Here is a 25357-nt window from a genome sequence, read left to right on the forward strand (position 1 = left end):
ATGGTTGTAATTATAGACTTTTATACTGATTGTGAAGCTGTGGTTCATATTAGAAGAGCTGTGACCTACTAACCAGATGAGAATGTAGAGCTAGAGAGTTCTTACATATATTTCCAGATGTCAGTCCTAGATATTGTGCCTTTGAACTTTAGAGAGAGATCATCTGTTTGCATTTCAGGTCACACCAACTCAAATTTATCCTTGCAATTGGCTATACAATTCACTACCAAGTCTTATTAAAATGTAAATTGAATATAACAAGTGAGAAAAGTCCTGTACAACCCTTCCTGCTACCACCAGGCTTAACACAGAACTTCGTTCACCAAAAGTCTTCAAATATTGCTTCTTGGTTTGAAGAAAATATATTGTCTTAAAATAACAAGCTTCCGGAGAACTTCTCACACCCCTTCTAAAAAGCCTTTTCCATATCAATGAAATGTCACTTCAATCCAGGCTCTAAATGTGAAATTTCTGTATCCCCTTCCTGCTCATGGCAGCATGATAGAATAAAGAAAATCCTGGTCCGTGGTTAGAAGTCTAAGAGTTTAGTCCTGACTCTGGCAACCACCAGCCCAAGAACTTTGGCCCAGAGGCGATCTGTGACTCTGTTTTGTTGTCTGAACAGGAAATGCTCATATTCATTTTACCCACGTTAAGAGATTTTTCTAAACTCATATATGTAAGGTATTTTTTAGCCAGACAAGTCTAAGCCAAGAGAATTTATTTTCTATTTATACAAAATAAAATTACATGTAATTTATTTATTAAATGATTTCATATTAATAGATTTGTTTTAATAGATCTATGCACATTTTTGAGATATATATTCCTAGAAATCTTGTCTGTCCCAATCCACTGTTTATTACAGAGATGAGGGAGATGATGGTAATGTTGATGATGCTGATGACAGATGTGTGAATTTCATCTTCACCTCTACCTGACTTAGTTTTTGCAACTTTTAAAAAGAGAGCCTTTCTTTCAAATACTCTGGGGATCTGACCCTTGGTCAATTTGGTTGCATGCATAGGACTGGAAGCAATTTCTTATTCTTTAAGAGTGCATTCTAACCACAGCTGGCTTCTGAATGGATGAGCGGCTACAAAATGTAATGGTCAAATATGTTACCTAATACTACAATTGGGGAAAATGGATATAGGCTGCTGCTTTGCCCTATGTGTTTCCTCACTCAGGAAACACAGATTGCTTTGTGGATATTAAGAACATGATTATCTACAAAGTCCTGGTTGGGGAGATCTCTGATGCTCACAGGGACACAGATCCAAGACATGGAGAAGATGACACAGATATGACTGAAACCTCTGCAGTTGAGGTCCTGGGCAGAGGAGCAGCTTAACTTACCCATCCATTGGCATCGTGTCTACTAATGCGACTGCAGACTATGGAAGGACATGCAGCTCTGACAGTGGAAAATGAGCAAAACTAGGGGGAAAAGGACACGCTGAACACTAAAGGCACATGAAGAACCTCAATGTCAATGCCCAAAAACATGAGGAAGTTGAGAGTTGAATGCATCAGTCAAATTCTGTGGTGAAGGCTGAAAAAAGGTAGCAAGATATTCAAAAATTCAAGCCAGAAAAGGGAATCATTAAGATGAAATGCTCAAAGTCTGTTTTGATTTTCTCCTAACCACACTACCCATGTGCTAGTGGAAGACAAAAGTAGACATGAAAAAAGCTCAAGAAAGTCAAACATGCAAAGTCTCCCTCAGGGCCAGGAGCCAAATGCAGAAGTTCCTTTGCTCAGGGTGAGCAGGTGTCATTTAAGCTGCTCCTAGTCCAGACTGCAGCTGGGCTGTGGGCCATCACCAGATGACGGATAGCCTTCCCTGAACAGACTGAGTCCCACAGACTGGAAGGTGTTCTCTGTGATGCAATTCTTGAGCTAATGATATATTATAGAAACCTTGGGTGTGAGGCAGCATGATGCTGATGGCTATTTGCATTCATGGTCAAAACTTTCAAAAACTTCTGTGGGCAAGGTTAAAGCAGACACCCAAATTCAGTTTTCAGTTTCTTACTCAACAGGCATTGAAGAGCAAGGCACAGCAGTAAGTGCTGGCCTGGGTAGGGTTCCTGGGGAGGATTCAAAGAAGGCACACCCTTTGCCTCAAGTGTTTTTCCTAGGCCAAGTGTACACATAGGGATCATGCAATACAGGCTGCTGTTTATATTCAGCTTTAGGAAGACTATAAGTCCAGAAATTAGAAAAGCATTTTGTTTGAGGAACATTGTCATATAAAATGTTTAGGTCTCCAAGTAACCGTCAAAATTTTTCTTGGCTGAAAATCTGTCTAGAGGATGATAGTAGTACCAGAGAACCTAATGCTATGTCTAGCAGTATGTCTTGGGGAATCAAGGATCCAGTTTAGAAACCAGGGACCATTTCCCTCTCTGTAGCCTGGACAGTCTACATGAGAGTACTTTCTCCCCTACTTTCCATCTGCAACAAAGGAACCAACACTGCCTCTGCTTCCTTCTTTAGTGGGGGCCCTGCAGGTGAGGCAGGAACAAAGGGGAAAATAGGAGGTGGGCATAGAACTCCCAGGGGCCTACGGCTGAGGAACTGGGTAGGGCCTAGGCAGTGCAAGGCCAGTCCAGGCTGCCTCCTGATTGACGCTCTCTCTTCAATTCTCTTCATGTCAGGGATTGTCTTGCCATTTTAATACCTTCGTTCTTTTATTCCTTCTTTTTTCCATCAAAAATTTTAGGTGCCTATTACATGTCAGACACTTTGCTCGGTACTGTGCAGGTCCTGAGATAAATAAGACTCAAGAATGAAACTTTTACTAAACTTTAAGCTCCAAATGAGAAACATTCATTGAATCTCCAGTGCTTAGGAGATCATCTGGCACATAGTAGCTACTCAATAAATATTTGTTGACTGAGTGAAGGCACTCACAGTGATAGATACATGCACAGGGCTATATGAGATTGTGACCATTCCTTCCAAGTATGACCTGCAAGGCCGTCCCTCCTCTGGCCTTAACCATTCTAGTCCAGTAATGCCAAATTCTGCCTTGGTTGTGCAGATGTCATTCAGGGCATTTGCTCTTTCGGGCCTTGGTTCATGGTGTTCTGTCTGGCTAGCATTCCTGTCTTAGTCTCATCCTTCCCCCTCCCTTCCTATCTTACATCTTTCCCTAGTGCTTAAAGTTATTAATGTATTTAACAATTAGTTGAGCACCTACAACATGCAAGGAATTGTACTAGAAACTGGTGATATGGTGGTGAACCATGGCCTTAAACATGTCCTCACTCTCAACGGGGTATATGTGATGTAGGAGAAGACAAAGAATGAAGTTGACACAATTAGTTGTCTTGTAATTGTGACTCATGCTGTGAAGGAGAACTGGTGCTATGAGCACATAAAGCAGAGGAACTTTGCCTAGACTTGGAGGTCAAGAGATCCTTCTCTGAGGAACAATGCTTACATTGGTGAAGGGGAAGGTAGGGGAATGGGAAGGAAGAGCTTTTGAGTCTGGGAAAACAGCATGAACAAAGGCTGGGAAGTGAAAGGAGCAGAGTTTGTCCGAGGAACTGGAGTAAGCCAAGATCTCGGTTGGGCTTCATCATCGCTAGGAAGCCTTCCTTTACATGTCCCTGAGAATATTTTCAACACCTCCTCAGAGCTGTAATGATTCTCTGTGCATAATTCCATCATTGTACTGTGTTTCTCACATTGTAATATAATCATATATGATTATGTATGTATATATCAGCTGGGTCTTCCTGTCTAGACCACAAACTTTTAAAAGGCAATTTTTTTTAAACTTTTATTTTAAGTTCAGGGGTACAAGTGCAGGTTTGTTACATAGGTAAACTTGTGTCATGGGGGTCTGTTGTACAGATTGTTTCATCACCCAGGTATTAAGCCTAGTACCCATCAGCTGTTTTTCCTGATCCTCTTCCTCCTCCCACCCTCCACCCTCCACCTTCAAAAGGCCCCAGTGTGTGTTGCTCCCCTCTATGTGTCCAGGTGTTCTCATCATTTAGCTCTTAGTTATAGTGAGAACATGCAGTATTTGGTGTTCTGTTCCTGTGTTGGTTTGCCGAGGGTAATGGCCTCCAGCTCAAGGCAATTACTTTTTAAGTCCCAACACTTAGTAGTGCATGATATGTTGAAGGTGATTGGTAAATGTTAGTCGAATAAAACAAAGAATGAATGATGGCAGTAAGCTCAGAATTATACTCTGGAATAACTTCTTGAAGTAAAGCTAATCCGTTTAGCCAATTAAGCACCAAGCTACCATCTTTCACAGCCAGTCCAGCTAGTGAAGGGCTGAGAATCCTAAACGATGGTGGAGGGGCTCTCCTGCCACCTTGGGGAGTGTGTCAAGGGAGGAGCTGAGGGCTATGACAATGGTTTTCTTAAAACAACAACAATTGGCCGGGCGCGGTGGCTTAGGCCTGTAATCCCAGCACTTTGGGAGGCCAAGGCGGGCAGATCATGAGATCAGGAGATCGAGACCATCGTGGATAACACGGTGAAACCCCGTCTCTACTACAAAATACAAAACAACAACAACAACGACAACAAAAAGCGTTTTTGGTTCCTCTATCACATGGATGAATGCCCAGGCAGTTTACTTTTAATTGCCTCAATAACTACTCAATAAATATTTGTATTTGTTTGTAATTCTATTATGTTCCAAAAGAAAATTTAGGGTACCCACAAAGGGCTGCCAACTTTTTTTTTATCAGATAAAGACATTTAAAAAAAAGATTCTGCTGTTACTATCATTTACAAAATCTCTCAATTTAAAGAGGAATCCTTTGGATCAAACCCATTTAGCTTTAGGGAAAGTTCACTGTCCTGTCTTGATTGTTATCATTTTGCTGGGACCCCGTAGTGACAGTTGGGACAGCCTTTAATGATGTGAGAGCAGTGATTGCAGGTAGAGGATGCCCTGCTGGCTGGGGTGGTGTGGGGGAGGTCTGTCCAGGGGAAGGAGGGTGGCTGGGTCCTGAAGGGCCAGCAGTTGGGTAATCCTGGCTTGGAATCCACTTGAAGACATTATCTCCAGCAAAATGTCCAAAAGCAATTCAGTGATGTCTCTGGGTCACTCTGGGCATTAATTTGAATAGTAAACATCTATGCGAGTAAAATCTGCTCTTCTTTAATTAAATTAGGTTGACACAAATGAACAGCTGAAAAGAATAGCCCAAATGAGAATTGTCGAATATGACTACAAACCTGAATTTGCATCTGCAATGGGAATAAACACTGCCCATCAAACAGGTACACACACAAATTCCCCTTTTAATTTTGTATTGCCAACTATTAAAATTTTAATTTCCTCTTTATTTTGAGGTTATGTGCTATGGCATTTGGCAACACTATGTTGATCTAACTCGTTCTCTGTGAAACTCATAGTCACTAGAACAGGAAAAGTTAAAGAATTTCTGTGTCATTTTTACTCAACACCCCCACTCCTCCACCCCAAGGTACTGGTGGAGTAGGTTGAATATATAGTTTCTTTGCACTGGAGTCCTCTTGCTCATGGGCTGAGGGTTCAGGGACAGATGGCAGCTCAACCTATGTGAGGAACGGCATTGGGCAGTCGGGAGGTGGTGGGGCGTTAGCTTGATTTCCTTTCTTTTCCTATAGGAAGCCTTTGCCCCTAAAATATTTCTTCCTTCTTTAGGTTTCCTGGATTGGAGTATAAACATCACTTTGCTTACCCCTTCTCTTATCTAGATCCACTTACCCTGCCACCTTCTCCCTCCTTTACTTTTATGGACAGGGATTTTAAGGCACTTACCTCCCCCTGTTGGCCCAGAGTCTCAAAAAAAAAAAAAAAAGAAAAGAAAAAACAGAAAACATTCCCACTTTTAATCCTATAGTGGTTCTTGGCTCAAAATTCTTTCTTTGCTGCAAATGCATTGTAGATCAAAGCAAAAGCTTAGTGAGGATTTTCTCCAGAAAGGTCTTTCTTTGAAGATTAAACTTGTGGAGTGTTTTGTATATAGGAATGATTGCCCAGGAGGTGCAAGAAATCCTGCCCAGAGCAGTAAGAGAGGTTGGTGATGTCACCTGTGGAAACGGAGAGACCTTGGAGAACTTCCTCATGGTGGATAAGGTAATCACTGAAAAGATATCAGCTGCTATAAGCTATCAGTCTAGGGATAAACCCCCTTCTGTGATAGCACAACGGGCTGAAACATCCAACCGGGAGGTGGGACATTAAAATAATTCTTCACTGAGTTGTGGAGTGAGTAGGTATCAACTATCTTATAATTGATATTCAAATTGATTATAAGCACCAAAAAGAAGTTCCATATGATAAAAAGAAAAATGCATACGCAATAGTAGGAATTCGAGTTCAGCAGATCTTAACTGGCACTAGGAAAGTCCACTTAGCATGAATGCACTTTAAACAAGGGCTAAACATCATGATAAATACTGACAAAAAAGTTTTAATTAGACTTCATCTTTTAAAATGGTAATAAACTTATGAAAAATGCATTATATTTTATGTAATGCAACTTAAATTATAATTACACAATATGTTTCTTCTTAGAATGATTAAAGATTAAGTGAAGTGCTGAATTTTTGAGCATAGTTTTTTTTGATAAAACTGTGTTTGACTTTTACAGTATAATCATAAAGTGGGTCATTTTTACAAAGATATTCATGGGTGTGATCATTTTTTTCCCAAAGGCCTCTCTTAATTCTTTGATATTCAAATCATTCTCTTTTGAAGGAATGCCATCATGCCTGTAGATTAGCTCTTCTTCATTTGGTAATGGATCTAAATCTGCCAGTTCCTTGCTTGTTGATGCTGTGTGTATGATTTGAGGAGTTCCCTAATACCACGTCTATTGATTCTATGAAATCCTGCATTTTTGCAAGGTTTGCAAATGCACTGTGATGCTGATTTGTTTTATACTGCATTATTATATTTGATGCTGAGAGGAAAGACCAATTGATATAAGGGTTTTGTAGTCATGGGGAGAGATGCTTGAGTGGAGACTAATTTATAATTTGTCAGTTAATGGAGGTAATGCTCCCTGAACTTCAAAGTGCACATGCATCACTGGGAATCTTATTAAAATGTGGATTCTGATTCTGCAAGAATGGAGTGAGGCCAGAGATCCTGCAATTCCAACCAGCCTCCAGGTAATGCCAATCTTGCCAACCTTGCTGGTCAGAAGCCACACTTGGAGCAGCAAAGCAGAGGATGCCTTTTCATGTTAGGCACTGCCACCATCTTCCACCTACCAGCCCCTGTACCACAAACTCTTAGATGAAATGGTCTGGGAGGCCTGCTCAGCCCAGGGCTGCAAGAGCAGAGTACAGAAGTTGACTTACTGCCTCCTGCTTCCCAAGAACATATCTTTGATAGAAGCAATTCTTCAGTCTCTCTCCCAGACCTAGGCTATCATTTCACTTGAGAGGTATATCATGAAACATTTATTTATATATTTATTTCCCAGGTTTTTTATTGTGGTAAAATACACAAAACATAACATGTATTATCTTAACCATTTTTAAGCATACAGGTCATTGATGTTTGATACGTTCATCATGTTGTACAACCATCACCACCATCCATCTCCATAACTCTTTTTCATTTTGTAAAACAAAAACTCTGTACCGGTAAAACAATAACTCCCCATTATCCGCTTTCCCTAGCCCCTGGCAACCACAATTCTATTGTCTGTTTCTATGATTCTGACTACATATAAGCAGAATCATAGAGCATTTCTTTCTTTTTTTGTGGCTGGCTTATTTCACTTAGCTTAATATCCTTGAGGTTCATCTATGTTGCAGTGTGTATCTAAATTTCCTTTCTTTTTAAGACTGAATAATTTTCAACTTATTCACATTTTGCGTATCCATTCCTATGTTGATGAACTCTTGGGTTGCTTCCATGTTTTAGGTATTGTGAATAATACTGCTATGATTGTGAGTATTCAAATGTCTCTTCAATATTCTGTTTTCAATTTGGGGGGAATATTTACTCAGAAGTGGAACTGCTGGATCATATGGCAATTCTATTTTTAATTTTTTGAGGAACCACCATACTATTTCCCATGTGACAATATCATTTTACATTCCCACCAACAGTTCCCAAAGATTCCAGTTTGTCCACGTCCTCATCAATGCTTCTAATTTTCTTTTTTTCTTTTTTCAAACAGTAGCCATCCAAATGGGTGTGAGGCGATATCTCATTCTAGTTTTGATTTACATTTCCCTAATGATTAGTGATGTTGCGCATCTTTTCATGTGTTTATTGTTCATGTGTATATCTTCTTTGGAAAAATGTCAATTCAAGTCCTTTGCCCATTTTTGACTTGGGTTGTTTACTGTTGTTAGGTTTCAGGAATTCTCTATATATTCTGGATGTTAATCCCTTATGAGATATATAATTTGCAAATATTTTCTCCCATTCTGTGGGTTGTCTTTTCACTTTCTCGAGATAGTGTCTTTGTGTACAAAAGTTTTAAATTTTAATGATATCCAATTTATCTATTTTCCCTTTTGTTGCCTATGCCAATGGTGTTCTATCCAGGAAATCATTGCCAAATCCAATATTGTAAAGATTGTCCCCTTTGTTTTCTTTTAAGAGTTTTATAATTTTAGGTTTTACATTCATGTTTTTGATCCATTTTGAGTTAGTATTTGTGTTAGGTAAGAGTCCAGCTTCATCCTTTTGTATATATGGATATCCAGTTTTCCTGGCACCATTTGTTGAAAAGACTGTCCTTTTCCCATTGAATGGTCTTGGCATCCTTGTCTAAAATCATTTAACCATATATGTGAGAGTTTATTTCTGTGCTGTTTATTATATTCCATTTGTCTGTATGTCTGTCTTTATGCCAGTACCACACTGTTTTGATTACTCTAACTCTGTAGTAAGTTTTGAAATCAGGAAGTGTGAGTCATATGGCTTTGTTCTTGTTTTTTGGGATTTCCTTGTCTATTTTCAGGCTGTCTTATGATCCCATGTGAATTTTAGAATAGATCTTTCTATTTCTGCAAAAGACAACGTTGGGATTTTGATAGGGATTGCATTGAATTTGTAGATCACTTTGGGTAGTGTTGACATTGTAACAATCTATTAAGTCTTCTAATCCCTGAACATGGGGTGTATTTCTGTTTATTTGTGCTTTCTTTAATTTCTTTCAGCAATGTTTTATGGTTTTTATTGTACAAATCTTTTACCATGTTGGTTAGTTAATTCACAAGAGTCTTATTCTTTTCGATGTGATTGTCAATGGGATTTTTTTCCTAGTTTTCTTTTCAGATTGCTTACTGTTATTGTATAGAAATGCAGCTAATTTTTGTGTTGACTTTGTATCCTGCTACTTTGCTGAGAAATTTATTTTTAATAATAAAATACTGAAGTTTTCCAATAAATTACTTAAAAAATAAAATAGGGCTTGTTTTATTATTTCTAGGGCCCATTTAGACGTCCTTTTTTTGAAGTAAATTATTAGAAAACTTTAGTATTTTATTATTAAAATAAAATTAAAGCTTTTTTTTCATAAGCTTTCTGTCATGAAAGGAAAGGAGTATAAGCACAGCTATTAGTCCCAGGGTACAGCCTTGGGAGTATGTCACCAGGCTGCCAAGGTGGGGGCTTATGGGGTTACCCTCTGGAAGCAGCTATATAACTTCTGGATGTGGCCCTCCACTAGAACACTAAAAAAGAAGTGTTCCTGAGTGGCAATGTGTAGGTAATGTCTTCCTGTGGCAGCCAAATAATTAGTTCTCCTTTGTTTCCAGTATTTTCCCATTCCCTAGTTGAGTTGATTGGGAATAGTTGAGACAGAATCTTCTCTTTCTATCAGGAGTTCCTCCTTCTTCCAGGAGAGGCTACAACCTAAGCTCATTCCTAGGAAGGCAAACTCAGAGGTCTGGGGAGGTAGGGGGTAGCATTCCTGTTCCAGGCAGCCAGCCTCATTCATGTGTCACCTGAGGAGAAAACCATGCCAAGGCAGCACTCAGTTTATAAATTGGTAAAACTCACAGGAGTCCAGGATGGAAATGTTGTGATTCTCTTAAAAACAGGACCCTGGGCAGGGCACAGTGGCTCACGCTTGTAATCCCAGCACTTTGGGAGGCCGAGGCGGGCGGATCACGAGGTCAGGAGATCGAGACCACGGTGAAACCCCGTCTCTACTAAAAATACAAAAAAAATTAGCCGGGCGTGGTGGCGGGCGCCTGTAGTCCCAGCTACTCGGAGAGGCTGAGGCAGGAGAATGGCGTGAACCTGAGAGGCAGAGCTTGCAGTGAGCCGAGATTGCGCCACTGCACTCCAGCCTGGGCGACAGAGCAAGACTCCATCTCAAAAAAAAAAACAAAAACAAAAACAGGACCCTGGAGTGATGCAATCTATGGAGATGTCACTAAGGCCACACTCACAGAATCTGTAACACCACAAGCAAGTGAACGTCTCCCCACTCTGATGATGCGGGAGAAGCCCGGCAGTGTGCTGTGCCTCACTTCTGAGGACAGACTTTGTTTGCTAGTTTAACCCTCAACACGGTGGGCTATCCCTGCCTACCTTATAAAAGCCTCACAGAGCATCTCCTTATTCTTTCTTGTTAAGAATACAGGTAAAGTGGCTCCTCTTGTCCCACGTTCTTTGTTAAATGTTAAACAAGCAGGATGTACAGCGAGCCTCTTGCTTTCCTGGACTTCTACCTATTCATGTGGGCAGTGTGGCTTTGGTTGCCACCTCCAGCGCTGCTTGTTTTAAGAAACTTTGCCAGGACGTCCTGGGCTTCATGTGCTGTAATAAGTGGAGGAGGTCATATGAAGGTACAGCCTCTCCATTCGTCACTCCATTTCTGTCCCACCACCTGATCCTTTTTTGTGAAGAAATTTTCATTGAAGTTCGAATGCAAATTAGAAACACTTATGAAAATGTTGAAATATTGCTCTCCATGATTGCTATGTCACTTCTGCAGGTACCTCACAACCTGATGCCAAAATAGGAAAAAAGAATGGCTGGATCTTTATAGACTGTCTATGCAAGCAACCAAAGTGGGTGATCTTTGTCAAAGTTGGTACAAACAGCTTTTCTTTCTCCCTTCTCAGGAGAGATGACCTTACAAAATAAACTACTTTGTGGGGCAATTTGCCTCTTCTCCTATATTCCCCCACAGTGTCCCTGTGCCCCAGTGAAGGCCCAGTGGCAGGAGGTGGAGTGAGAGAGATTGGGAGTGACACTGAAAGCAAGGGGACGTGTAGGCTGTAGACACCTGGCCTAACCCTGCATTAAACCGGTGGCAGCTTGGCCTTTTCTGCTTGTTCATCTATCTCTTTATTTGGCAACTTTATTTGTTTCTGTGATTCTTTCAGGGCAGGTGATCACATTTTTTGAGCATTATTATTAGATGTGCTTGGTGTAAGGAAAACATACCCAGTAAATATAAGTACTGCCTTAAAGTAATTCACAACTGAACCTGTTTAAAGGTGAGGTGTGTCTTGTGAATAATTATTCCTTGGACAATTCTTGTTGATTTTTTTAAATTTAAGATTGCATGCTGTACACCACCCTACCGTGGCTTAGTATGTGGGTACTTTTTACTCATTGATTCTATTTTTTTAAATCATAATGTACCAGGAATTATCTATTTGAATGATGCAATGATAAGTAACCCTTAGTTCCTGTCTCCAAGTAGCTTATGGTCTAAGAGGGGGATGATAAGACAGGTACACAAGTAATAAAGCTCTAAGTAATAATGTGAGAAATACTATGGGATGCGTAAATAAAGCACTACATCAGCTCAGAGGAAGGAGAAAAGAAAGCTGGAGATGGGGCAGAGGTTCACAGGTGGAAAAGAAGGGGAAAGACTTGAGAGGCAAGCAAAAGAAGACATGATGGAGCTTGGGGACTGACAATGTGGCCAAGGGAGGACAGACGGCTTCTCAAACCTTCCTTTTTCTTGTCCATGATATGCAATTAAACACTCAGTCCTATTTTTCTTCCTTTGGCAGTATCTTTGTATATCAGTTCTCTTCTTTATTCTCTTTATTCTTTCCATTTTTCTCCCACACTATTATAATGATCTCCTAACTGACCTGCTAGCCACCAGTAGAATTATCTTCTTTAAAAACAAAGCAAAACAAATCTCTGATCATACAATCTCCCTTTCCCACCAGCCCTTTATTGGCTACAGACTGTTATAACCCCTCCACAATCGGGATGGAGTCTTCTCTTTCTAACTCGCTTCCTAATGCTCCCATAACCCCTTAATCCCATGATGCCTTCAGTGCAGCCAGACTAAACGACCTTCTCACCTTTTCTCAAATAAGCTGGGCCCTTTCAGAATATGATGTGTTTGTGTCCTTACCTTGGAAGCCTTTGCTGCTGCCCAACACTTTGCACTGAAAACTCCTACATATTCCTTCAAAAGCCTGGCGTTTCCCTGTGCTGCCTAGCTTCCATCTCTCTCCAGTAGCTTCCACCACTCGCCTTCCCCGGATGCAGGTACCTTTTGTTTGCCAGCGCCTCCCTCTCTCTGTTCCTCAAACCTGCGAAGTATGTTTCTGCCTCAGAGCTGTTCTGTTGAGTGGTTCTCAGACCTAAAGACTCTTCAGATTATCTCATCATTTGGACCTTAGAGCAGTGCCGAGACCTTCCTTAACGACCCCATCTAACACAGTCCCTGCGTCACTTGGTTTCATTTTGTTTTTAAGAGTCAGGGCCACTGTGAGAATGTGTAGTGCCTTTGCTCTAATTTTAAAAAGGTGCCTCCTCTGGCTACTGCAGACCCTATTCGCCCCCTCGGTTGGGCCTGTGCTGTAAACGTGCTGTAAACAAACTGTAAACTTGTTCAGGGCAGCCTGGAGGGTATTTGTCCCTAACTGAAATCATCTTGTTTATTCACTGACTTTTTTTTTTTTTTTTTTTTTTTTTTGCCAATCTCTCTTATTAGTTGTATGAGAGCAGAAATTTGTGCTTTTTAAAACTATACAACACTTTATTGTGGCTTTTACCCCAGAACTTCAAGTACTGTAGGAATTCAACAAATACTGGTAACATGAATTAATGAATTCTGTGATGCCTTGGTTGATCCTGTTTCTCTACTGCCTTAGGCCTCTGCATATACACCTTCTAGAGTATTTATTACATTGTATTGCCATTGTCTTTCCATTATCTTTCTCCTTCACTGGACTGTGAGACTCCTGAGGTCAGAGAATCTGCGTCATCAATGCTATGTTGATTAGTACAGTATCTGATACGTTGTGGATACCCCTGATAAAAATTCGTGTATATTAATGCCAGAGTTTTTAAATCTCCATGAAAGGAAGAGAAGTGGTTTTATTAACTTAAGGAAATCTGAAGGAGAAGTGATTTTCTGAGGAAAAGATAAGGTCAATATTGGCTTTGAGATGTCAACTGAACATTCAGATGAAAAAAAAAAAAAAGTCCAGAAGGTGACCGTGACTGTAGAACTTGGGAGGGCAGTTAGGGTAGAGAGGAAGCTGCAGCCATGGATGAAGATATTAATTAAGGAGGGAAAGGTTATGGGTATAGGTCACAGGTTGCAAGCCTGTGGCCAAGTCTGGGTTGCAGACATTTTTTCCCCCGTAGTGTTTTAAAACATTTCAGATTTGTTCCCTATATTTAAAAATTAGGAGATCTTCATAAAAATATCAGATTTATGGGTCCTTTGAAATATCAGAAGGGCTGGGCACTTGGGCTGGGAAGTGGCCCCTCCAGTGAGGCTTCATGTGCTCTCACATCACTGCTACCTGTTACCTTCTTGGCCCTATGGACTTTCAAGTTTATATGGAATGAGAAACAAAAAGAACCAAAGAACCGAAAGCAACACCTTGAGGAATACACTCATTTAGGGCCTGTAGAGGAAGAAGAGAATCTGTGAGGGCTGAGAGGATTGGATGAAAGTAGGAAGAGAACATGGGGTAAGCACAGTGTCAAGTCAAGTGAACGAACAGGATCAATAAGGAAATGGGGAGGAGAGAGATGAGATTTGAGGCTCTCTCTGGAACAAATACAAGGAGTGGGGTGCAGGATACACACAGACTTAATTTTATAAAATACTGCCTACTGTTGCTCAGTTCTCATTCATAACAGCAATGCATGAGGCTTACTGTTTTTCTGTATCCTCAACACCTGACATTATCAGACTTTCTAAATTTTGCAATTCTGATTGAGTTAAAGGAGCATCATATTGTTTTAATTTACCTTTCTCTGGTTAGTAATAAAGTTGTGCATCTCTTTCTTATGTTAGCTATTAGGTTTTTCCTTCTGTGAATGGTTTGACTCAGTGTTTCATTGGGTTAACTTGTCTTTTTCGGGACAAGAATATAACTTTTCACTTGACTCTATTATTTTATTCTTTCCTGGTACTTTCAAAAATAAAATTAATATACCAAGTCTATAGTAACAGCTTAAGAGACTGACAATTATTTTCTATTCCAATGCCTTGTTAGCTCCCTTCCTAGTGCTAATTATACCTTTGAACTGTATTATTTATTTGTGGTTTACTTGTTATTGGTCAGCCTCTCCCACTGGAAAATATTCTCTATGAGGGCAGAGATCCTGTCTACTTAATCTAATTGTCTTATCCCCACACTCAGGTGAGTGTCTAGCATATCATAGGTGCTTAATAAAGAACTACTGATTGTGTTCATCAATTGAATATTGAGGTGCATGTGTCAGGTACTGAGGTGGCCCTGAGGAGTCACAAGACAAAGTCACTGCCTTCAAAAGGAGCTTGTTAATCATCTTGGTAAGACAAGAAATCAAAGAATCACAGCAAATTATGACATTTGCTAGTTCAACTGGAAACTTGTCTCAAAGGACTCAAGCCCTTTCCACAGAAAATTGCACTTAAATGAAAATAACAAAAATTAAATGAGGATTCTAAGGCAAACAAAGGGCAACAATATTGCACACAATTTTAAACACTTTTATGAATGTCGTGCTCTTTCCATGTAAAGCAGAAGAGAAAGGAGTCCAAGATTTGTCCTGTTTGCAAGAGAAATATGCATGCTAGGGAAGCCTGTCCTCCAGAGACCTGTCGAAAAGCTACCTGGAAGTCTGAGCTTCCACACCATCCCAGCAGCCTGCTTTTCTGGTTTAAGGATTCTGTGTTTTTAAATCCATGTCAGGGCTCAGTACTCTCTCTGCAAAATAAACTCCTGGACAAAAATCTAAAGCTGAGTTTATTCAAAGCCCAAACAATTGCCAGACACACCCATTGGCTAAAGACAGTTTTTCTCCCGTTGGCAATCATTTTTACAATGCTCGATTACAGGCTGTTTTATTCCCATGGTTTTATTATACAACATCAGTCCATGCAACACCAGATGCATCATTTACCATAAGGAGAGATTTTCAAGTCTGCAATGCTTTCTTATGAGGAAAGACATAAAGGCCTATTTCAACTTCTTGAAGCTCGCTTTGCCATCAGGCTAAGTTACCCTCGCTCAGTGTCGCTAAATAAAGGATGAATTGTAGCTTCCAAAGAGAGGAGAAATCAGCTCCTCTGCCTGGCTGTGCCCCAATATCTTGGGTACATTATCTTTAGACCTGCAATGGACCCAGGAGCTTCCAAGCTGTGTTCTGCCGAGTCTAGGGATTTCCTGGAGGGGGTGGGGTGAGAGGGAACTCAAGGGCTTTCATCTGTTTCCTGAGCCAATCTCCTCGCAAAGAGGACAGGACCTAACCTGAGTAGAAGCTGGTTTGTTAGATATCATCGAATCACCAGCCCATTGCCCTAGATGATAAACACTAGTGTTTATTTAATTCACTCACATTTCCATGGACATTTCCCAACATGAAAAAGGAATTTGGGCCTTAGGTGTTTTCTTGTTTCTGTTTTTGTTCTGTTTTGTTTTGTTTTTTGCTTCTCTGATACTTCAGATAAAAGAATAAACTAGATGCTGGTACTCTCTTCATTTCTCTAGAGAGCAACACTATGACCTCTCAGTGCCTCGTGCCATGAACCACCTGTACGAATATTTATTCATGTAATCATCAAATGTGTACGGAGTTATTAGTCTGTGCTGGAGTGGCAACTATGGATGAAATGTAAGCCCTGTCCAGGCGAGCCCACTCTCCAGATAAATCTGACACCAAGTTTAAGGAAGGTGGGAGCAGGGGAGGACAGGTGATTCAGGTAGAGGAAGCAGCATGTGCTAGATCCAGAGGCTAGAGGAATCCTGCCATGTTCCGTGAATGGCAAATGGTTCAATATGGTGAGAGCATGGAGCATGAAGAGGACTGTAGTGAAAGATGAGTTTTAGATAAGGGATACCCGCTCTGAGCTCACTAACAGCTCTGATTTCATGAATGCTTTCCTGTTGTTTTCATGTGCAATACACTTGCTGGACTGCCTCTAGTGCCCATTTAGAAAACATGCTCATTCTGTCCATATGTACCCTAACTCCATAGCGAGTCTCAAACAGTGAGTAAAAGTTTCTTATGTTATTTGAAGCAGTTGCCACCTTTTGCTTCACAATCTTATTAGAAAATTTTGGTGGCAAGCTAGTTTAATCATTTTTACATCACAACTGTAAAGTTGTGTTTCAGCTGAGGTAGTGGACCCTATTTAAAACCGTTAATAGCTGGACAAAGTAGAGTAATTAATTGGGTTCAATTACAAAATGGTTAGTCGTCAAGGATGGGCATCAAATTGGGAGACTTTTCAAAACGCCCCTCAGCCCTAATGAATCCAAGCTTTTTTAAAACATTTTTTTTTTTTTTAGAGCTGGGGTCTCACTATGTTGCCCAGGCTGGTCTTGAACTCCTGGCCTCAAGCAGTCCTCCCACCCTGGCCTCCCAAAGTGCTGGGATTACAAGTGTGAGCTAATGTGTCTGGCTCATGAGTCCAAGATTCTACATGGGGTCCAGACATGTATATTTAGAAAAAAGTTCCTAAGGCATCTGTGATATGGGTTCTTGGTTCAAATCTGCTCATACAGACTTAATCACTTGCGTAGAAAAGAACATTTTCAGAAAAACTCTAGATTATAGTTTTGAACATATTTATACTAGATTCACTGTGATAATGGGGGACAGAAGTCAGAACTCCAAATACTTCAGTAAGAGTCAACCCCTAGGATATGTATTGGAAATTTACTTTTCGGTAATTTTCTATTGGATGGATCCATAAAGTCAGAGCCAGCCATAATTATAATCAGGAAAGTGGTAGTAAATTTCCTCTCCACTTTTATTTCCTCTTGAATAGGAAAACATATGAATTATCTCCTTGCCTATTGGATCTACCTGTAAGATATATGGTACTGGCAAATTTGAGTTGGAGAAATTAAACCTGGCCTTTTATCATTATTGACAAGTAACCAGTCAATTGCAGCCATTGCTTGTATCCTATGAGGCAGTATTGAAAGTCCTGTTGAGGAAAATACTACAGAAAGAACTTCCTGCAGTTTAGAGGGGACTTTATTATAATTTTCCATAGTCTGCTTTGACTTGAGCTAAATCATAAATTAACGTATTAAGCAATTTTTTTTTTTTTTTTTTAAAGAAGAAGGTGGTTACCAAGGGAATAAAAAGGGTATCAGTAGTGTTAGTGAGGATGGAGAGAAGTAGGATGCCAAACTGACAGTCCTGCATGGCAGATTGCCTGCCAGTGAGCAGGGTGCAGGGAGGGTCAGAGAGGACGGCTGGAAATCTGTTTTGGGCTGCGCTGGACATCAGCTGACCATGTGATCCACTGTAAATAATACAGCTGTAATTATAGTATAAGGCTATCTACAGGGTAAACATAGTAAATAATGATTTAACATTTATCATGATTTAGAATCATAGAATGCTGTTTCTATCTTCATAATTTCTGCCTTATTTTTATTACAACAAATTTAGGAATAAAGGAAAACCTGTAGCAGGATTAGAAAATTTAGAAGGGCTTTTGTTAGGAGATTTTTGTTTTTGTTTTGTGATTTAAAAAAAACACTTTTAATGAAAAATTTCAAATGTATAAAAAACTAGGGAGAATAGTAATGAAACCCCATGTATGCCTCACTCAAATTCCCCAGTTATTCATTTCAATTCTTGTCCAATCTTATTTTATTTAAATCACTCACCAACGACCCTCTCCCACCAACTAGATTATTTAAAGTAACCTCCAACATCATACTATTTTATTACAGATTTTCAATACTTTTTTTCTGAAAGAAAAATGACCTCTTAAAACCGGAACCGCTATAACATTATCACACCTAAAAATGTACAGTAATTCCTTAATATTACCAAATCCAGTTGGTGTTGAAATTTCCCCACTTGTTTTTACCTATGTATGTATAAAACAAAGAAACAAATACATGCAATAGTTTTAGTAAACATTGAGGATTATTGCCTAGATCTATTGTTTCATTAGGGGTTGGAAAACAATGATACTCTATCATTTCTTCTTTATTTATTCTCTGAAATTTATTATCTGGAATTCTTTTTAAATGAACTTTCAAATATGTAGATGTTATATAGGACAGGCAGGACAAAAGTTTTATTCTTTTATTTACAAGATTTTTTAAAAAATGAGTTAAGCCCTTAATGTCTCCCAAAGGTAAATAATAAACTATTTTTAAAAGTTGAATAGGATTTTGGATGCTTTTAAAGCACATTTGATTCTTTGTTCTATCATGGTAATTAGCCCTTTGATGTTCTATCTTTGGCCAACAAGAGCTTCTTCAGTTAGCTCCTGAGTCATTTTGACCCAATCACAGTACTCTGTGATAGCTTCCTTATTTTCTCATATTGAAAGATTTTCCAGGTTCACCTCAGACATATCTTACCCTAGATCTGGAAAAGTACCCAAAATCTGGGTCCTTTCACTGGGAATAGTATTTAGAGACTAATGAGGAGTCTTCATTGTTAGTAGGTGGGAAGTTTTTTTTCCAGTCCTTTTTAGTTAATGTAGCTAGAAAATGTCTTTTTCTTTTAAGAAATAAAATATATCAGAAATTAATAGTAATATTTCTAACTTGAATTTATATTTGCTAGGCTTTTACTAAATGTTTTAATTTTATGTTTATATCTCTTTTCTTAAATGCTAAAAATCTTGGTTTATAGCACTATTAACTATATATTTGTTTTATCCAAATATATATGTGTGCTGTCTATGTGTGTATAATCTATCACTATTATTACTAACAGTATGATTATTGAAAAGCTTAAGATTCCCTTGCTGGTTGATTTTTTTTTAATTTTTATTTTTTGTCTTCAGGCTCTATCTCTCTGGGAATGGGCAGTCAAATTACTATGTTTTGAAGTCACTTAATCAATCTTCTCTGTAAGGTTAAACCAGAAACTCAATACCCAATTAGGCTTATTTGTTTTATTTTGCCTTCTGTTTCTAGGGGATGTTTTTAAAAATTTTGTTTATTCTTTATACGTATTTAAAATACCCACGTATGGGCAGGCGCGGTGGCTCACGCCTGTAATCCCAGCACTTTGGGATGCCAACGAGGGCGGATCACGAGGTCAGGAGATCAAGACCATGCTGGCTAACACAGTGAAACCCTGTCTCTACTAAAAATACAAAAAATTAGCCGGGCGTGGTGGGCAACTGAAGTCCCAGCTACTCGGGAGGCTGAGGCAGGAGAATGGTATGAACCCAGGAGGCAGAGCTTGCAGTGAGCCGAGATCGTGCCACTGCACTCCAGCCTGGGTAACAGGGCGGGACTCCATCTCAAAAAAAAAAAAAAAAATCATAAAATACCCACATATTCTAAAGGTTAATTTATAAAAACAGGATACATTCAGAGAATCTGGGTTCTATCCATTTCACCCATCTTGTTTCTTCCTTTCCATTATGTGTAACAATTTTAAGTTAGTTTTTGTTTATCCTTCATTTTATTAATGTAAGAAAATATACACGTTTTGTATTCTTCTTATACTACAGACTTTGCTCCATAACAGTATATAGAGATATTCTTCCTTTCTTTTTACAGTTGCATAGTATACTGCTATGCAAATATACCACAGTTTATTATCAATTCCCCTATTAATGGACATTTGGTTTGATTGTGGTCTCTTTTATTTCTTACTTTTCTCCAGGAGATCTGTGGAATAGAGTCCTAGAAGTGGGTTTACTGGCTCAAAAATAAAAATATATGTAATTTTGCTAGATATTGCTAAATTCTACTCCAGATGGTTTTATCAATTTGTTATTTGGATGGATTTTGAAGGATGTATGGTAAGACTTCGGGAAAAATGTAGGGTTTTCTGATGACGTTTGAGAAGCTGATACAAGTATGATTTTTTTTGTTGTTGGATTTTTTGTGTTTTTTTGGTAAGTTTTCTTAAAGCAAACGTAGGCCTCAGAAATCAAGCTTTGGTCACTTTGCATCCCAAATACGAAGGTTTTCTGCTTCCCTAAGCTGCTAACTCATAGCACTTTTCAATTCACTTGTGTCCATTCTTACTGAGCATTTCCTGTGGGCAAAGGCATGTGCTAAATACTGGTGAGATATGCAAATAAATCAACATAATTCTGCCCTCCACAAACTTATGATCCAGGTGGGAGACAGACACATAACACCTGATACAAGGCAAATGGCCAGGTGATAGAATTGAACATGCTTTGAGGACATTGTAGAGTGAGGGTTGCTCTCTGACTAGTGGTCTGTGGGGAGATACTGGGTATGATGGGATTTGGACTGGCCTTGAGGAAGGGCATTTTTATCATAGGTAATTACGGGAAAGAGGTCTCAAACACTGGAGAGTGCAGGGTGTTCAGGGGGCCTCAACAGATCTGTGTGGCTGCTCTGGGAGTTTCAGAGAGTTCTCCAGTGTATCATGAGATACATCTGTCTTTGAACGGCATACACTAAGCCTTGAATCTGGAATGTTTAGCTTTTGATTCTTTCTGAGTGATTGCTCTACAGTGTTCGAAACCCTCAAAGCTTCAATTTGGATGATAAGAATCTCAAAGCCACATAGCCCTGAGTTTGACCCTCAACCACAAAACAGTCTCTATTGCCCTTGAACTCAGCCTTGGACCAGCCTCTCTGCAATTCAGAAAGTGCTGTGGGATTTTGAACTTGCAAACAGAAAGATAGGAGGAGAGGTCATGGGGTTGGGATGTTAGTTGATAAGAGCTTTCCAGGCTTTTTGTTATGGCTGAGAAATGGGCATATGTGTTCATATGACAACTGAAGTGTGTGGGTGGGGAAGAGGATGGCCTGGACTCTCTGCGTTTGGTTGGTCTCCCCTTTCTTTTTCTGATGTGTCAGTGACATTCTGTGAACAGGAAGAACTATGTGCTTTAAAAAAAATTGCTTTTTTTTAAAGTTAGGCTACAATATAAGCAGTATACAATAGTTCATTGGATGTTGAAGCAGATATTGACACCTCAATAATTATCTTCTCATTTATAGATGAAGAAATGGAAGCACAGAGAGGTTATTGCATTTTGTCTGGAGTCTCACTTCTAGTAGGTGACAGAACTCAGAGAAAAGCCCAGGTCTTTGTTCCTTCTTCCCTCACATGAGCAATTTGATGCGTATTTTACTAGGGAGAACTAGAATTTTTACTAGGGAGAACTAGGAATTTTGGTGATGGACAGACAATTAACATTCAGAAGCCTGTTTTGACTTTCTTTTTTCTTCTTTATTATTTTTTTTTTTTTGAGATGGAGTTTCACTCTTGTTGCCCAGGTTGGAGTGCAATGGCATGATCTCAGCTCACTGCAACCTCCGCCTCCTGGGGTTCAAGCGATTCTCCTGCCTCAGAATTTTAAATATGGAATAATGGCCATTGAAAATAAATCTTTCAATTCCAGATTTGCCAATGTCCTTCAGCTCCATTTTTGAGTTACAAGGTCGTATTTTCATTTTATTGGAAATTGAACAGAAGCAGTTTACTACACAGCCAGCAGTTTAGCAAGACCGTGTTCAGTTTCAAACCTCTCCAGATTTAACTTGAATGAACTTGAAGATGTGTGTGTCTGTAACCATTTTCAACGGTATAATCCAGCTGTCTTTGAATGGGCTGTGGGCAGCCTTGTAGTGATTTCAAATTGTTAATTTATGCACTCTGTTTGATTTTTCCCTTTTAGGACCAGATCTTTATGGAAAATGTAGGTGCAGTGAAGCAACTGTGCAAACTAACTAACAACCTTGAGGAGCGAATAGAAGAGTTAGAAATATGGAACAGAAAGCTGGCCCAGCTAAAGCGGCTCAGTAGTTGGAAATCATCAGCCAGTGAAGCAAGCACAATCAGGTACATGCAGCCAGGATTGCCATAGAAATTTGGGGAAAGGAGAGAGTGAGCTCTTTCCAGAGTAAGATCAATCTAAATGGTCTTTTTGATCAAACAGCAACCGCTACTTTCTGATAATGAAGTCTGCATTTTTCTTTTAGAATATTTTGGAGCACAATTGTCTTATGTGATAACTTTCTTATTTTTTTCTGTTGCTGTTTTTTTGTTTTTGAGCCTGAGTTTTGCTGTTGTTGTCCGGGCTGGAGTGCAATGGCGCGATCTTGGCTCGTTGCAACCTCCTTCTCCCAGGTTCAAGGGATTCTCCTGCCTCAACCTCCCGAGTAGCTGGGATTACAGTGCCCGCCACCATGCCCAGCTAATTTTTGTATTTTTAGTAGAGACAGGTTTCACCTTGTTGGCCAGGCTGGTCTTGAACTCCTGACCTCAGGTGTTCCACCCACCTCGGCCTCCCAAAGTGCTGGGATTACAGGCGTGAGCCACCACGCCCAGCCCTGTTGCTGTTTTAAAGTGGAAAAAAACCATGAGACATCTGTTTAGTAGCAGTTGTTATAGGAAGTGCTAAATTTTAGCATAAGGGTGGCTTCTCCTTTAATGAGGAGAAGTGGTCATTTCTAAATTTAGAAAACCATGTTTGGTCCTCGGGGGAAAACTTTTTGTTATTTTTTTTTTAGTTGCTTAAGAAGGTAAATGCACATTTCCTGGGGTTTAGTTTTGAGAAAAAGAGAAATACAATGTTTAATTCATTCAGTTATACTTACTAAAGTTCCTTTTCACAAAAGGAACTCTCAATTGCCATGACTTTTTGTTTTCAAAATATCACTGTATTGCAAAACAAAGTCATATTGCTATGTTAGTGACAGCCTGGGCCTTTGTCGTATACCTTCTGGAGAGGTATTTGAATAGTAACCAATTTTCTCTCTCTTTTAAAGCAAATCTAGCAGAGCCGTTAGCGCATCTTCTCCAAGAAGGGCCGTTCATAAAAAAAACAACAAGGTAAATAGACAAATTTACAATGAAAGGAAATGATGTTTTCTACTTAAAAAGTCTTTAGAGAAATCAGTCAAGAATTTTTTTCTCATTTATTTGTTGAGAAAATCCCTAGTTTGCATCCTTATGTACTATATATGTTTAAATATTAGCCCTCTAGTAGATATTAAATGGCTTTTAAAAGCAAAGTTTAGAGAAACGAGCACAGAATATATCAATCTCAGAATTATTATCTGCAAGTTTTTGTTTATGTTGTCCCCTTCAGGTGAAAGTCAGCAGCCTCGGCATACAGATGGCCTTGTGCTGCCAGATCTATGTACATGCCTTGACCCCCACCCCCTTATCTTTGGCTTTAGGAGATCCCAAAGGGACTTTAGTTAATCCTCAAATCCCTCTTTTCCCTTTGATATTTAGTACTAAATATGCAAATGGGAGAATAGGTATTCACTTGCTGGCAAAGGTTAAAATGTGATGGTTTTATTAGTGAATAAAGAAAGCATTTATTAAGTAGGATAGTATTTATAGTTAAAGCGAAGGTTAATCATTTATTAACTTGAAGGACACCCTCTTCATCACAGAGAAATATCAGTAAGGGAGAAGCTGCAGTACACCCTTTCTAGCAGCACTTTGTAAGTAGCTACAAAACTCAGCTTGCTCCCTCTGATCCAGCAGTGGCCCAAAGGTGGCCCTTCCCTGGGGAAGATATCCATGACCTTAAATGACACCCTATTAAAGGTTGACTTGATGCTTGTGCCACTGCCTCAGTTTACTCTCTACTCCTCGTGCTATACTGTGTTGAATTATTCTAAAAGGATTCAGAAAGAGTTCAAAATTCTTCTACTAAAAACAAGCAAAGTAGTATGCAGCTGACAAGCCCCTTAGTGTATTGACAAACACAAATACCCGGGTAAAAATACACATAGAAGTGCTCTGGGGCAAGTTACTCAACCACACTGGGAAACAGGGACAATTATAGTATTTACAAAGATTGTTGATGGAATTTAAATAAGGATTAAGGGAGCTAAAGCTCTTTGCACAGCACTCAGCACATAGTAGGTTACTCAATAAACACAAAACACGAATGTAGGAAAGGTACTCTTTGGACTAAACGGTTTTCAGTGGGACAGAGGGAATGGTATCCCTGCACCCTGATAGGTGCAGTTTGGTCACCTGCAATCTCTGTAGCTCCCATCTTGCAAAATAAGAGATTCTCTTTATTTTGCAGTTATCTCAGAATATTAACTAGAATATATGGCCCATGAAAGCAGGCCCTGTGTCTGCCTTCCTCACTCTCATGTCACTAGGGACTAGCACATAGTGGGCACTCAAGAAATATTTATCAAATGAATACATGAGTGGAGAGCCCAGTATGAAAATATTCCCAGAAGTATGACAACTTAAATTAAAAAACATTAAGTGGCTCAGTGTCTTGGTTATGTGGGTGGGGTGTAAGCTGGGGTGTGGTCCCTGGGTCAGGGACTCATATAGGCCTTAAAGAGCACCCATTCAACTCAGAGACCTCTTGCTGTCACTGTAGAGGGCATGTGGGAGGCAGGAAGGATGAGTCAGGTCTCTTCTAAGGAATTGCATTGTAGCCAGGGAAGATTGGAAAAAAATACAAAGAACAGTTGTACCTGGATGTCATCAATGCTGCAGAGGCTCAGAGTGTCAGGAGGTTTATGAGAGTTGAGCCTTAAAGGAGGAGTAAGCTTTGGCTAGACAGCAATGGAATTGAAGGAGAAGTTATAGATGGAATGGCATAAATGAAAGTCTGGTGGCTAGAACTGGCTTCCTTGAAGGATTAGGTGGGAGTTGTTTAGGGAAGATAGTGGAAGATAAGGCTGAAAATAAAGAAGCCATGAAGGCATTTTGAATAATAACAATATCTAAGTTGTATAGTTTCCTTTCTTTAAAAACAGATAGTAAAAAGGAGGCAGCATAGCATTGCGGTTAAGAGCATAGATTCTGGAGCCAATTTTTGTGGGGTTCCAATTCCTGGATGTGTGATTTATTAGCTGTGTGATCTTGAGTGAAACTTAGCCTTCCCGTGTCTCATTTTCCCTATTTTTAAAATGGAGTTGATAAAGGTACTTGCTTCATAGTGTTGTAGAGGATTATTGTGAGGATTAAATAAATTGATATTTGTAAAGCACTTAGAAGGGTGCATGGCACATAGAA

General features: G+C 39.5%; 1 protein-coding gene across 1 annotated transcript in view; it reads left to right on the forward strand.

Moving 5' to 3' along the window:
* Positions 1–25357, forward strand: part of MYRFL (myelin regulatory factor like) — a 124211-nt gene that overhangs the window by 75031 nt on the left and 23823 nt on the right. Inside the window, exons 12-15 of the mRNA XM_032170723.2 lie at positions 5151–5259; positions 5991–6100; positions 22029–22192; positions 23122–23185. Coding sequence (XP_032026614.1) covers positions 5151–5259; positions 5991–6100; positions 22029–22192; positions 23122–23185 — 447 coding nt within the window. The remainder of the gene's footprint in view (positions 1–5150; positions 5260–5990; positions 6101–22028; positions 22193–23121; positions 23186–25357) is intronic.

This window comes from Hylobates moloch, unplaced genomic scaffold, assembly GCF_009828535.3.
Source record: "Hylobates moloch isolate HMO894 unplaced genomic scaffold, HMol_V3 SCAFFOLD_12, whole genome shotgun sequence".
In the NCBI taxonomy this organism is placed as follows: domain Eukaryota; kingdom Metazoa; phylum Chordata; class Mammalia; order Primates; family Hylobatidae; genus Hylobates; species Hylobates moloch.